We start from the raw sequence: 13754 nt of genomic DNA on the forward strand, positions 1-13754 counted from the left end.
TCTCATACCTGTTGTAGGAGCCTGTGTGTGCCAATAAAACTTGAGACCAAAGTCCCTCCTGGCCCACACTTGAATGAGATGTTCTGCTGGGAAACACTTTTCTTTCTCTGACATCCCACCTGGTTAAACACAGCTGGCTTCTGTGAAGTGGTGGCTTCCAGCACAGCAGCTGCTGGTAAGGAAGGGATTTTGTTACTCAGCTGAAAAGTGCATGCTGATCAGGGCTCTCTTCCCAGCAGGGGTCATGTAATACATGCAAGGCATGTAGGAGAGGTCTGATAGGCAACTGCCACCCAGGATGCATCCTAAAAATGCAATTAATTCTCCTGAGAGCTTTGAAAGTGGGGAGATAACTTTGTCAGCCTCAGTCATATGTACACAAGGAGTAAGTACTTATACCTGAAGTACTCCATGTGCTATGAGTGTCTGTATCTCCCAACTTAAGTTTAAAGGAACCCTCTGTGCTAGATATTAGGCAGAGATAAAAAGTGGTCTTTTTTGAGTGGACCCACCTGATCCAAGAACAAAAAGGTGCCTCAGCAGGGATATTTACAGCTGAGCTGGTCACTGGGCAGTGATTCCCTGACTAAGGTCTCTACTGACTATGAGTAGGGGCTCAGAAGAAGTCTGCATTGTAGAGCAAGAAGAATACAGCCTAGCCAGTGCTGAAGGTGTCTTTCCATAGAGGGAAAAAAACAGTATTTCTGCCAGCTGTGGCTCTTATACATGCCTAGGTGTGGACAGGTTATCGGCTCCGGTACTAACACTCACTCCCTCACAAGTCCAGAGAGCTTTCTGGGTAGGAGGGCCAAGGTAATCTCCTGTGCGGAGGTCCTCACCTACAGACTTGCAGATAAAATGGTTTATTAGGGCTTCTTTGGGTATCATGATAGAGCTCCACAATGCTGACATAGTGCTTCTCCAGCTGTCCTTGTCTTCCTGCTACTTCCCTTGTTTCCTTCTGAAGCTTTTTTCCCCTTTCTTTATTCATCTTTCACACATTCAGCTTATGCATACTGTCCCACTGAAATCATGCAGCCCCCAGTGACAGCATCTCACCCCACCTATCTCTGCAGCCCTGTGAACACGATTCCTTTCTTTGTGCAGTGGCACTTTGTAATCCAGTTGTTTAGTTCCAAAAGGCAACATCAAAATTATGGATATGTATCCTAAGTACGAGATAAGTGTCACATCCACCAGCTTCCACAAGGTTTCACCTAGCTGTCAAATGTCAAAAGCTATATTACAAAAACACAAGAGCTTTTATGGAGTAAAGTAATATCTTGGAGCATTACAGACTGTCCTGCTACACACCATCATCCCAGCTCTGTTCTGGAAGTGGTGCAGAACACCTCGAGGTCAGGAGCAAATCCCAGGGGCTTCTCCAATAAAAGCTGAACTAGTTTATCCCTGGGAATAGCAGTAGACCTATGATGTTCATGTTTTCTTTGAGTAGAAGGACTTCAGTCATGTTTCACCTTCATGCCAGGGACTTCACCTCATCCACTGCCTTTACAGGGGCACTTAGGAGGATACAGCGTTAGGCACAGACAGTAAGACCCTGATCTGCCATGATGGACATGATGCAGAAGGACTGTGGTGGGAGGAGGTGTATTTCTAATGGCAGCCTCTTGACCTGCCTTTGTCTAACAATTTTCACACAGTCTTTTTTTTTTTTTTTTTTTTTGTCCATGCCATAGTTCATTCAGCTCCAGAAAAATATGACTTTTAGCCTATGCCATTGTTTTTTTGCAAAAATACCTCAGAAAGCAATTAAGAGTCTTGCTGTGCTCATGTCAAGAGAGGAAATTAATCATATGCTTAGCGTTTATGCAATGACTTCTCCATTTTTACACTGTTTTATTATTAGCTGATATATCATTTTATTGCAATCTCCATCTCAGCTCTGCTTAAGTCATTTTTTTCAGTGTCTCTAAGTTTCCATATACAAAGTGGGGTTAATGCTTCCTTGACTTCACATTTTGCTTGTGTTGAGACAATTCAGGATAAGGAATGCCTCTTATTTCATGTATTAAGTCTGGAACCTAGTTTTGCCTTACAAGCATTTCTAATGATTCTTTTTGAATGATTTCACTCTGAATGTTCCAAATTCTTGAAGCAAACAGTTTTTAAGAGCTAAAAAAAGTTCTTGTTTCCCGTCAACATTTCAAAACAATAGAACAACCTGGGTTTTCTCATGGCATTTTTTTTTGGTTTCCAAAACCTGAGATGACATTTAAGAGAAAATGAAAATGTTCTGTTTCTTAAACAGAGTAAAAATAAGAGGCTTTTATTTTGACATCTCCTGAGAATGAAAATCAAATTTCCTCTTGTTAAAGTATTTTCCAACAAAATCACTTTTGACATAATGCTAACTATTTTTTTGGGGAGGAATGAAGGGAGAAGGAATTGACATGAAGGTGAGTATATTGAGTACACAGGGGCTGAAAGGGTCCACAATAGGATGTTCCTGGCATGAAATTCAGAATCTGTAGATTTTGGTTTCTAATATACTTTTGAACAGATTGCTCCATTCATGCTTTCCAATTTAACACTTTACTGATTTTCAGTGTGATAAGGAACATTTTTTTGTTAGATCCTGGGATAAGCCAGAGTCTGGCATTTCCTAATGCTCCCAGATCCATCCTGCCACTGCAGCAGAGGGGATTGTTTTAGCTTCCTGCACAGGAGTCTACGGCAGCTGGTGTTGCTGAACAACACAGGGAAACGTGCCTTGATCAGGCAGAGTTAGTGGCATTTTTATGGGGCTCTGAAGCTGATGTGCAGGAGAGTTTCTTGCACCCTTCTAAAGTGATGAGTGTATGCAAATAAGTGGCTGAAAGTTCAAGTGTCCCCATTTGCTATGTGACCTTATGCTTAACTTGGATTGCTTTTGGCAGAGTGCATGTGCATGCATATACCCAGACGTGCAAACAAACACTTGAAAGTTTTCTCTCCTTGATGCAAATATTAAGTCCTGTGTGGTAGCAAGCAATGGAGTCACTACTGAACTGAGATCAACGCACAGATGCTCAGCTCTCTTGTCATTGCCATTTCTTACAACTGTAAATGAAGCAATTGCTATTTTCTGCTGCCCTTATTGCTTAGATACCTGAAAATCATAGTCTGAGGCTAAGAATATGCCAGACACAGCACAAATGAGAGCAATTAGACAGTCCCTTAATGACAGAGGGACCGTCATTATAATTATAACTTACACATGGGACAAGGGACAACAGATAGATGCAGACAGATGGAAGGAGAACTAGACAAAGGTGCAGTGGGGCCACAATGGTTCACCAGTGAAACTGTGAAGGATTCAGCTTATTAATGTCTTAATTTTCACATCAAAAGGAAGAGCAGTGACTAAATTTGTGGAAGTGTAGGGTGGACAATTCCCCACAAGGAAAAGTATGCAGGGACTTGTCTGAATGCCAAACAGACGTAAGACAAGGAATGATATCACAAACTTATTGGAGGGGTGAGTAAATTCCTTAGCAATGCGTAAGGTATGATCTGGGGACAGGCAGTGAAGGGCATTAAAAATAGAGTTCATCTGATGTGACAGAGAACAACAAAAGGGTAGAAAGGTACAAACAGAGAAAAATATCTGGTCAGAGCATTGGATTAATGCAGTGATGGCTGCAGAAGTATTCTGAGCTGTGTGGTTACTTGTGAAAGCTGGCTAAAAAGGTGCCACAGTGGTGGCAGTACTAAAACTGAAAATCTTTGTCTAGCTGTATGAGGAGTCTAACAAAACTAAACTTTAGAGATGCAAGAGAATGAACGTCTACACCATATTGTGTGTCTCTAGAAAATCAGTTCTGAAGTGCTTGTACTAAAGTCAGGACCTTTGAAAGTCACGTGTATTCTTATGATGCACCTTCTCCCGTTCTGCAGAACTTAGAAATGAGATGAAAACTGGGACCCTATTGAATTAACAGCTGTACAAGTATATAGTAGTGTGGAGATCTTTAATTGCAACTTATTTTAGTTTATTATTATTATTAGTTTTTTGTTTTTGTTTTTGCTTTCTCTTTGCAAGGAGAATTGTTGGGGTAAGTTGTGGAAGTCAAGGAGAGGAGAAATAGAAAAATACTGAAGTACAGAAACGAGAAGAAAGATGGAAGAAACATTCAAAGGACAGATGTGCTAGGAGAACAAATAAAGTTACTATGGGACTATAGGGATGTAGGGGCCAAAAGAGTCATCACAAAAAAAAATCCATTTTCAGAGCACAGAAAACACCCTTGTGAGCTCAAGTGTGATTGTGGGCCCTTGCTTTCACTGCTTGTGCAGCTGCCTCTTCCAGCTTGAGTGGGTTGTCTCCTCTCTTGTTATTCCCTTGTGCTGACTGTAGAGCATATCTGAATGGCAGAGAGATTTGCAATTAAGAGAAATGCTTCACAGAGCTAAAAAAGCTCTAATTTTTGCTGAATGAATAGTTTTTTTCATTTTCTTCCTCTCTTTCTCTCTCTCTCTCTTTTTCTCTTTTTCTCTCTTTTTCTCTTTCTCTTTCTGTCTTTCTGTCTTTCAGTCTTTGTCTTTCTGTCTTTCTGTCTTGCTTGCTTGCTTGCATGCTTGCTTTCTTTCAACTGATTCAATTAACAATTAATAATTTTCAGGGGGTGGTCACCTGTTTTTACCAAGCCCTGGGGTTTCATCGCTCAATCTGCTAGCTAGCAAATAGGGCAAGGAACCTGATCTATCATTGCTAAGAAAACTGTTTCCTGGGTACCTTCATATTTTTGCATTGCTGTAGGGGAATGACCTAAAAAAGAACAGTTGTAAGCAAATGCTTTGTTTTTCACCTGAAAGATCTTCTCATCTGCACCTATGCTCTTTCCATCCATCCTGCATTTTGTGCATCAGGCCTGGGCAGGAAAGGCTGGGGGTGGCAGATGGGAGGCTTACTGTTGCTCAGTTTGGAAAGCAGCTCCTAACATTTGGCTCACACCTGTCAGCAGACTCCATATACACTTGTTTATCCTCCTCTGTACCATATGTTTCTATGTAAAATCAGTCCCAATGATCTATTGCCTTACTTCTATCACTCCTATTATGGTCGTAACTGAGCATTTCACAGTTGTTAATGCATTTACTCTGACAGCGTCCCTGTTGCGTAGGCATTTAATATCACCCACTTTGCAGATGGGTTAGCTGAAGCTCAGATCAACAGCTCCTCAGAAGTCTTTAGGCACCTCTTTTTGAAATCAATGGGCAGGAAACACTTCTCCAGCAGATGTGATCTTGGGAAAGCAAAACTACGTGCTCAGTTTCACTCAAGGAACTTCCAGTGGAGTGAGGAATCCCTCTTCTGGGTCCTACATGGGTACTTGAAGGACTGGGCTGTTTCTTGTCTTCTTGACACAGAACCATTCCCTGATTGCAAGACCCAGCAGACCTGTGGTTGCTGGTCCCCAGTCTTTTTTCATCCTTTGTCAGTAAACCCTTGTCTCACAACCCTCCATGCCTGTACCAAGTCCTGGAGGGGATACTCTCCCTGGAAGATTTAGTTTAAATGTTATATAGTTAAAAACACACTGGCCCTATGCTGTGACAGCAGCCACCTCAAAAGTGTTTACCTCAAATGAGAAAAGTTGATATGAAAAAAAAATTTATATATAATGCTTCTTCTTCTGTAGACCGTTTCTCCCGTTTCCTCTATGCTTTGTATTCTTGCCTGCCTCTCAAAAGAGAATTTCTTTGCAGCCCTTCATATTTAAAGTCTATGTAGGAGAGGAATGGGGTTCTTTTAAATGTACTGTACGTACCTATCAGTCACCTACTTATTAATTATAACTAAAAGCATGATTAATCTGTCATGGATAAGGCTGCTAAGTAACCCTAATCATGCTAATGCATTTCTGTCACTTATACAAAAGGCAGCATTATCATCAGTTTTTACATCTGTTTGTACTGAAACCCATATACACAGCAGCTGCAGAGCACTGGTAACATTTCTTCTGCCACAGATCGGATGAGGTTGCATCACAGATTTCTGCATTGCCCCCACAGTGCCTGTGCGGTGATTTATTTCCTCAACACTAGTGGGATTTAATGATGTTATCTTTTGCAAATAATTTTGCCTTCTAAAATGGATAACAATTACAGATATGAAAAGTATTTCCAGGGGCTTATAATGACTATAACCGAAATTCCTCTGTGGGAGGGGTCAGCGTGAAGACCAAGGTGCTACTTAAGCCCTGCACTGAGTGGGAGCTAAGAGATGCGTAGGTCTTATGCAAGTGTGAATATCTGAGGAAAACAATGTCTTTTGATATTGCAGAGCATAATGTGTTCCCTTCTGTGTTCTTTTTTTTCTCTGAATTTTCAATGGATCCATTTTTAATAGCCTAGACATTGGAATGTTAATTTCCAGGTGCCAAACCTGAAATTTGTAACCACACCTGAAACCCTTGTGCATCCATCCTGTCAAGCAGTCAATGGGTGGATATGCTAAATACAGTTAAGAAACAGTATTTAACTTTAAAAGTATTCTGAACAAAAGTTTTCCACAAAGAAAAGTTTCAAAGCTGACACCTCCAGAAAGCTAATTATAACCTGTGTACAAGGAACAGAAGACAGGTGGGTTACCCATTGAAGGAACCATTCCACTGATGCCTCAGTGACCTGCTTAGACTTCATGCCCTATTTTTGGGTACGAAAACCACAACCATTAGGCTCATTAATTATGTAATCCGAGGAGAAAAAGCCCAACTTCAAATTTGTTTTTCACATATACTAGATTTTGGTCAAATACAATAAGGTTTTTTTTTTTATAAGAATTCTGGTGTGAACTCCCTGAAACTACAGAACTTCACTGCAAGATGATGTCTTGAGGATGTAATCTGCATCCCTCCTGTGCCACATGCCTCAGCAACCCAAAGAAAGAAACCATTTTGTTTTTCATCTGAATAAGTGCCTAGCTGTGTGCAGGCAGGGTCTCACTCAGCAGGTTTCTGAGCACACAAACTGATGAAAGACTCACAAAAGTATGTAGTGGGTCACAGTTCTTTTGTTCTAAGCATTGCAGTTGCCAAGGCATGGTCAGTGCATGTTGAGAAAGTAGAGGAAGATTGGAAAGAAAATATGAAATGCTTCAGAATGTGTAACGTGCAACTTTATAGTGTAGCTATTTGACAGAGTAATTTAATAAAAAACAGGAAGAGTCAAAAAGGGCGGGGGGGTGTTGAACAAGCTAATATTCCACACATGTAAGAACATTTCTCAGGGAGAATGGTTCAAAGTTTTGAAGAAAAGGATCACAGCTATTAAAAAAAAAAAAAAAAAAAAAAAACTTTTCTATGGCTAGATCTTGGACTAGTGTAAACATGGCTTACTTTTGTTGCATAAACAGGTCTGAGGAGAATGTTCTTTTTATTATTCATTTATTTATTATTTTATTACTGCTTTACTACTGCTCAAAATTACCTGGGCAGCAACCTGACTTAGAAAAATCTGTCTTTTAATGTATTTTTAAATTTTTTAATTTTTTTTGGTATGTATCTTACAGTCTTGTTTAGTCAACTTCCATTTTTATTACTCTTTAGCTTTCACAGTTTTGTGTAGTACAGTACACAGCAAATTGTAGCCATTCACATAATTTATAATGACATACAGAAATTTTTAAGATGACCATTAAATCTTGGAATACCCTCCCTAGGATAGAAATTTCACTCTCCTCTTGCAGAATTGTGCTTCCCTATCCTTTCTTATTAATAAACATGACATCTTTCTGTTTGCTTTCCTCTCCATCTGCACAGCTGTAGTCTTCTCTTTCAGCAAGAGACAGTCACAATTTTGTTTGTCACAGTGAAATATGGATTTTTTATTTTTATTTTTTATTTTTTTTATTTATGGGTAGCACACTCGGATTTTCCTTATGGAATAGAAATTAAAACAGCACTGACATTTAGAATGTAAAGGAATTACTCCAACTGATTATAGTCGTGTTAAAATGAGTCATGCGCTTTTGGTCCAAACTTCTTGACATACACATCCATATATATTAATCACTGTAACATCACTGAAGGACTATTTTTATCTTGGTTATTAAAGCCGAATGCATTTGTCAACTTTTCAAGTGATATTTAATCCAGTGAGCATAAAGACATATTAGGGAAGACACTCTCAAGTAATAGAAGAGCTCAGTTCTACATGTCTGAGAATGCTGTGCATGTAATTGCATGTAAAATATTTGCAGTTTTGAAATATATGTGAAAAACTACACTGTAAAAACACAAAATTAATTAGGTTTACCAAGAAGACTTAAACTCACCTGTCAACAAAAGCATGGTGTAGTATGAAGATAGGATCATTTGCAGAGCCTTGTACTTGGGACATGGAGCCATTCATGTAGATGTGAAGTGCATTATGCAAACCGCTTTGAGATATGTTTGATATTGCAGTGTGTGGATCAGCAAAGCCTGTATATTCAAGAGGAAATCATATGCTGATATGGCAATGTGTATAATTCTTTCTGCAGTAAGACTGAAGATCAAAGTAGCTAATTTCACTACATTTACTTTCAGCTTTTTAGACGAGCTTCAGAAAACACGTAAAGGAGTGTTAATATATTTCAAAGGCGTAGCAAAGATGAAATTAGAATAAGCTAAATTAAAACTCCTGCCATGTAGCTAATGCAGCATGTCAGCAAATGTACTAGCTTAATTGCCTTATATTTTTAAATTTCTTTGTCCATTGTGTCTGACTGTTAAAAGGAAACCTAATCCCTGCAGACATTTACGTATATACATTTATTCATGTTGAGTAACTTTATTAATTTTTTAATATTATTTTTTATCTCTATACTTATACATTTCTAAGTTACAACAGGCTACTGTATCTCATCATATATGCAGTCATTTAATATAATTTTTCTCTATAGAATACATTCTTTCATCGATAGGTGCCAACACAATATAAGCTATTACCTCTACAAAAGCATTTGGTAAATAATCAATTGATAATCTTCCCCATTCAGACTTGCAGGATGAAAAGTTTGTGGACTGCAGTTATTTTGGAGTCCACTTAGAATATGGGCTTTGAGAGAGTCACACAGACCAGCCCCCAGACTCTTAGCTCTCCTCCTTAGAAAATGCCTCACACAGTTTAAACACATGCTTTATTTACTTATTTGGACCAAGAACTAGCATTTGAATGAGGAGCAGCAGTATTCTTTTGAAGTGAATCTCCCAACAGTCCTTCTGTTTCCTGCAATGACTCACATCACAGGGCAATTTTTGACTTAGTACTAGATTCCTTTTGGAGGAAATCTAACGTCCGTAGGTGTTCAGTTCACAGCACTGGAGTTAGTTTGAAAAAAAACCTTTTTCACCAAAACCCTCATATATAACATGGAAGTCAGGTACTCAGTTTTGTTTTGCTCTTTGGATTTGCTGCTCTTGTGTCACACAAAGTATTAATTGATACATGGTCAGAGATGCTTTATCAGAAGAGTCATATTCTATGAACTTGGAAACCTGGGTTTCAGACCCCACTGAGACTGATCTGCTGTGTGAGATGTTTTCGTCTCTTTGTACCTCTGAATTCCCTCATCAGGTTTTGCCTTGTCTATTAACCTCTTTGAGGAAAATCTTCTGGTGTAAAACCTTTACTAATCATACTAAGGATCAAATCATAGCTATAGTACCTAGGAACTAATATGCAATAACAACTATCCATCTTTTTTGATTGCAATATTATCACAAGGATTTTGAGAAATTCAAGGGAATTCAGAGAAGAAAACATAATCAGGAGAGCTGGTGGGGGTAGACCTGGCTTATGATGAAATTTGTAAGACTTCAAGGTGGGGTTAATCTGGGTTTTGGAGAGAGAGAATCATGTCAATGCATACAGACAACTGCAGGTGTTAAGTACATCAGATGTGTAACAGGATTATTGAAGATACTGCATGGTGACATAAACAACAATGGGCAGAATTTCTCAAAGGGAAACTCTTGCCCACAGAAAGTTGTCTGATGGTGAATGTTATATTACCTAGTAGTCACCCAGGGGAAACAGCAGGATAAAATATTACCAAGCGTGCTGTGAAGAATAATGTACATTGACAATCTGAGCAGAATTCATAGGAACTGATGGCAACAATTTTGACCTTTCTTAGTGATGGCCACAGCAGGTGATCACTGGGATCATCTGATGCAGCAATACCTCTTACAAGTGAATCTCTGTGAATGTTAACTGAAAAAGATCTATCTGTATATCGTTCTGAAACACTCTCCTACTTATATGCAGCTACATTATGATATATTAAAGGTAAAATAAACTTTATGCAGAGTCTAAGTAAAAGGCTAGATGTCTTATACCACATGTGGATACTTCTTAAAATTTCTTATTGCACTACAAACATTTTATTTAGTAATTTAGAAAAAAAAATATACAGAACATTCTGGTTCTGGACAACTTCCATGGAACTTCTGCACTTCTGCAATTTGTTGCAATGATCGTAAGCTTTGTAAGTCAGACAGCTTTGATAAGCCTACCTCCCAGTTAATTGGGGTGCATTCAGTCAGTCTCAAAGGTGACATCGTGGCTAACCATGCACATGAGAAGTTTTAATATCTGATATCTTATTATGAAAACTCCATATAAAAAACTCCATATAGAGCTATCATGAATAAAAACATAGTGTGATATCACTTTATTTTATTTGTCTGGGTCTTAGTCTTTTCTCTCAGACTTTCTAAAAGACTTCAGGACAATCAGCTGTTCAGGATAACACTATGAAGTGGGGTAGAGCCAATTAAAAATCATATGTGAAAACATAAGAATTTTCTTTAAAGTACAGGACACTTTGCTGAAGTAGCTGTAGAAAAATCACCTTTATTGCAAATGTAAGGCTACAGATCTACAAGCAGCAGTGAGCTGAAATGGAGCATATGCCTGCCTCACCCCATTCTGTACCTTCACAGCCCCTCCTATGCATTAACTGCAGCTCTTGTCAGGTCTTCCGTGAACTCCCTAACCTGGCAGAAAACTACCTTGAGGGTTGTTTTTATTCATTTTCTAGGCTACTGAGATGCAGTATCTTATATAAAAATATGATGAATACTGGAGCTGGTACCAAAAAAGTGACTGACTGGAGGATGGAGGAGATTGCATAGAGAATTAGGACTGCCCCCAGTGGTGGTGAGCTATTAAATCATCTGGCCAGTATAGGAAGCTGTAACATTCAGACAACCTTTTAAACTCTCATTTACTTATGGTGTATTAGGAATAGCTGTTAGGGGATACATCACTGAAGTAACTTGAAGTTTTACCAGTGCTTGTTTTTAAATGAGAAAAGAATCACATTTTTTAAGAATCATAGAATCATTGAATCATAGAATATCCCCAGTTGGAAGGGACACACAAGGATCATTGAGTCCAACTCCTGGGTCCCCAAAGGATTACCGAAAAAATCAGACCATATGTCTGAGAGTGTTGTCCAAATGCTCTTGAACTCTGGCAGGCTCAGTGCCTCAACCACTTTCTGCTGCTGCTCATAGCCTTGTAAGTCATTGACAGTGATTCAGTGAGGTTGAAGTAGGTTCACTGGAGCCAGGCCAAATTAAATCAAATGGGAAGTTAGCCCAAAGTTTATTATAGGAGGAGCTAACTATGTCACTCACAATTAAGGCTGCCTAACATTTTTAAGATGATATATAGGTGGTTCTCATTAAATGTGCAGTTGGGTCAGATATATGTCCTTTAATAGAGTATTTAATTATAGTAACTACAGATTTTACTGTCTAATAACAGAGGCAGTAGAAGTCCATGCACAACCAGTCAAGGGCAAAGCTTTATGTATTGGGAGCAAATAGTGTTTTCCTTAAGCAAATAGTGTTTTCCTTAAGTGCTCAGTGCCAGTGGCTGAAGAGCTATATGTTTAGCAGAGGGTATGCAGAATTTGAAGAGTGTTAGCAGCCTTCAGTGCTGCAGGAATGGAGAAACCATTCCAACAATCCTATCACTGAGTGATTTATAGCAGTTTAGCCTTTTTGTTGTTGTTATTAACTGCAAAACTTTTTTTTTTCTAAATGCAAAACTGATTTTCTTATACAATAAAATTTAGTTTTGTATGACTTTCTAGGTCTGTGGTTGTGGCAACAGATACTTTAAATGCCAAATTCTGCTTTGCATGTTGCTTTGTTGTGTGTCCAAGTCCAACTGACAGGTATACTTAGCCCCACTCTCCCTGGGGATGATATTTTCGTAAATAAATGTAGAATTCTCTAAATTCTACATTTTAGAGAAGTTCAGGTCAGACAGATACACCTACTTTAAAACAGAAAGGAAGATACAGATATAAAAATTTTAAGGCCGTATCCTTACTTGTCTTTGAAGCTAGTGATGTTCTGGCTTATGAAGCTGGCGTTTTTCAACCACTGGCAATGTCAAAGGAAAATTTTCAGGGTTAAATCTTATATATTTTCTCAAGCAACATTATTACTGTAATCTTTCCAGAGTAAGGTAGCTACAGGAACAGCAATTTGGCCTAAGGTGTTGTAGTAAATGAAAGTTTGTGGTTATTTAATTTAGACCATGTCACCATCTAGTTTTTTACTTAAAATGATTCTTGTAGAGCTTCATTGTGGTCTGGGCTGAACAGACTTTCTGGTTCTCTGGTAATGACCCTCTGTGACTTGCCAGCCATTTTTCAATGTGCAGCATAAATTTACACCGAGATTGAGAATTTGAGCTGGGTGAGGGATGTTGGCTGTAGGCTAAAATTTTTTTAATTAGAAGTTTTCTATCGGAAGACTACATTTTGAGATGCCATTTTTCATTAGCTATATGGATCAGAGTGAAAATGCAGAGAAAAGTTTTCCACATGAAAACATCTCATTTCAGAAAAAAAAAGTAAAATATCCTATTAAAATGCAATTACATTTTTGAAGTGTTTGATGTTTTATTCCATTATTTCATGTCAGAATAGCAGTAACGATACATAATTGTGACAGGCAATGGAATGCTATGACATGGCTTGACTTGATACCATGTGTCATGAGTTAACTCATGAATAATGGAAGTGATATACAGTTTTAGAATTTAAAAAATGAAACTTAGAAGGCACTGATTTTTATTTGAAATTGCCATAAATAAATTAATCTCAAATGTGGAGCTGGCTCATAAAAAAAAAAAAATCTAAGTTTTTCAGTCATCTTTAATTTGTAGGAGGTAGTATTAATATGTCACACCAAAACTGAACTGCACAAAGAAGAAACCCAGCTATTTCATGTGCAGTCAGCTAAGCCATTTCTGATCTTACCTGTTGCTTATAAGGTGGACTGATTTTCTGTACTTTTTTCTTGCATCTGTGAAGTGTCTGATACAGTCAAAAGTGTTTCTCAGTTAAGCAAATCTTACTTAAAATACTACTCTTCAAGGAGCAATGTGCAACCTGCCTTTAACCTGCTGGTTTTCAGTCAAAGAAGAAACTGTCCTGTCCCAGATTAAGAGGACAGCCTGTGTGCTCATGTTCAGTGGGGTGATGCTTTAATGAACAATATTGACCTTAGCTGTACATAGATGTAGTTACTCTTAAATGACATTATTTGTGTCCATATAGCAGCATTTTCTCTTAGTCAAACAAGGATCTATCATGTCTTGTTGGCACCTGCTCATAAGGATGCTGATACCTACCTCTTAGATGGGTAAAAAGGTGTTTGTCTTTGTTCCAGTTTACATGGAACAGGCATAGAAGATCATAAAGTTTTGCCCAGAAGTGCACAACAACATGCGTAGGACTG

The 13754-nt window shown here is 38.4% G+C and overlaps 2 protein-coding genes across 2 annotated transcripts in view; one reads left to right on the forward strand and one right to left on the reverse strand.

Annotated features, from left to right (window-relative positions):
- CTSC (cathepsin C) overlaps window positions 1–13754 on the forward strand; it is a 770970-nt gene that overhangs the window by 334927 nt on the left and 422289 nt on the right. The window lies entirely within an intron of this gene.
- Window positions 1–13754, reverse strand: part of TYR (tyrosinase) — a 59056-nt gene that overhangs the window by 22303 nt on the left and 22999 nt on the right. The window contains exon 3 of the mRNA XM_035542570.1: window positions 8282–8429. Within this exon, the coding sequence (XP_035398463.1) occupies window positions 8282–8429 (148 nt within the window). The remainder of the gene's footprint in view (window positions 1–8281; window positions 8430–13754) is intronic.

The sequence above is a fragment of the Cygnus atratus genome, chromosome 1 (assembly GCF_013377495.2).
Source record: "Cygnus atratus isolate AKBS03 ecotype Queensland, Australia chromosome 1, CAtr_DNAZoo_HiC_assembly, whole genome shotgun sequence".
Classification (NCBI taxonomy): domain Eukaryota; kingdom Metazoa; phylum Chordata; class Aves; order Anseriformes; family Anatidae; genus Cygnus; species Cygnus atratus.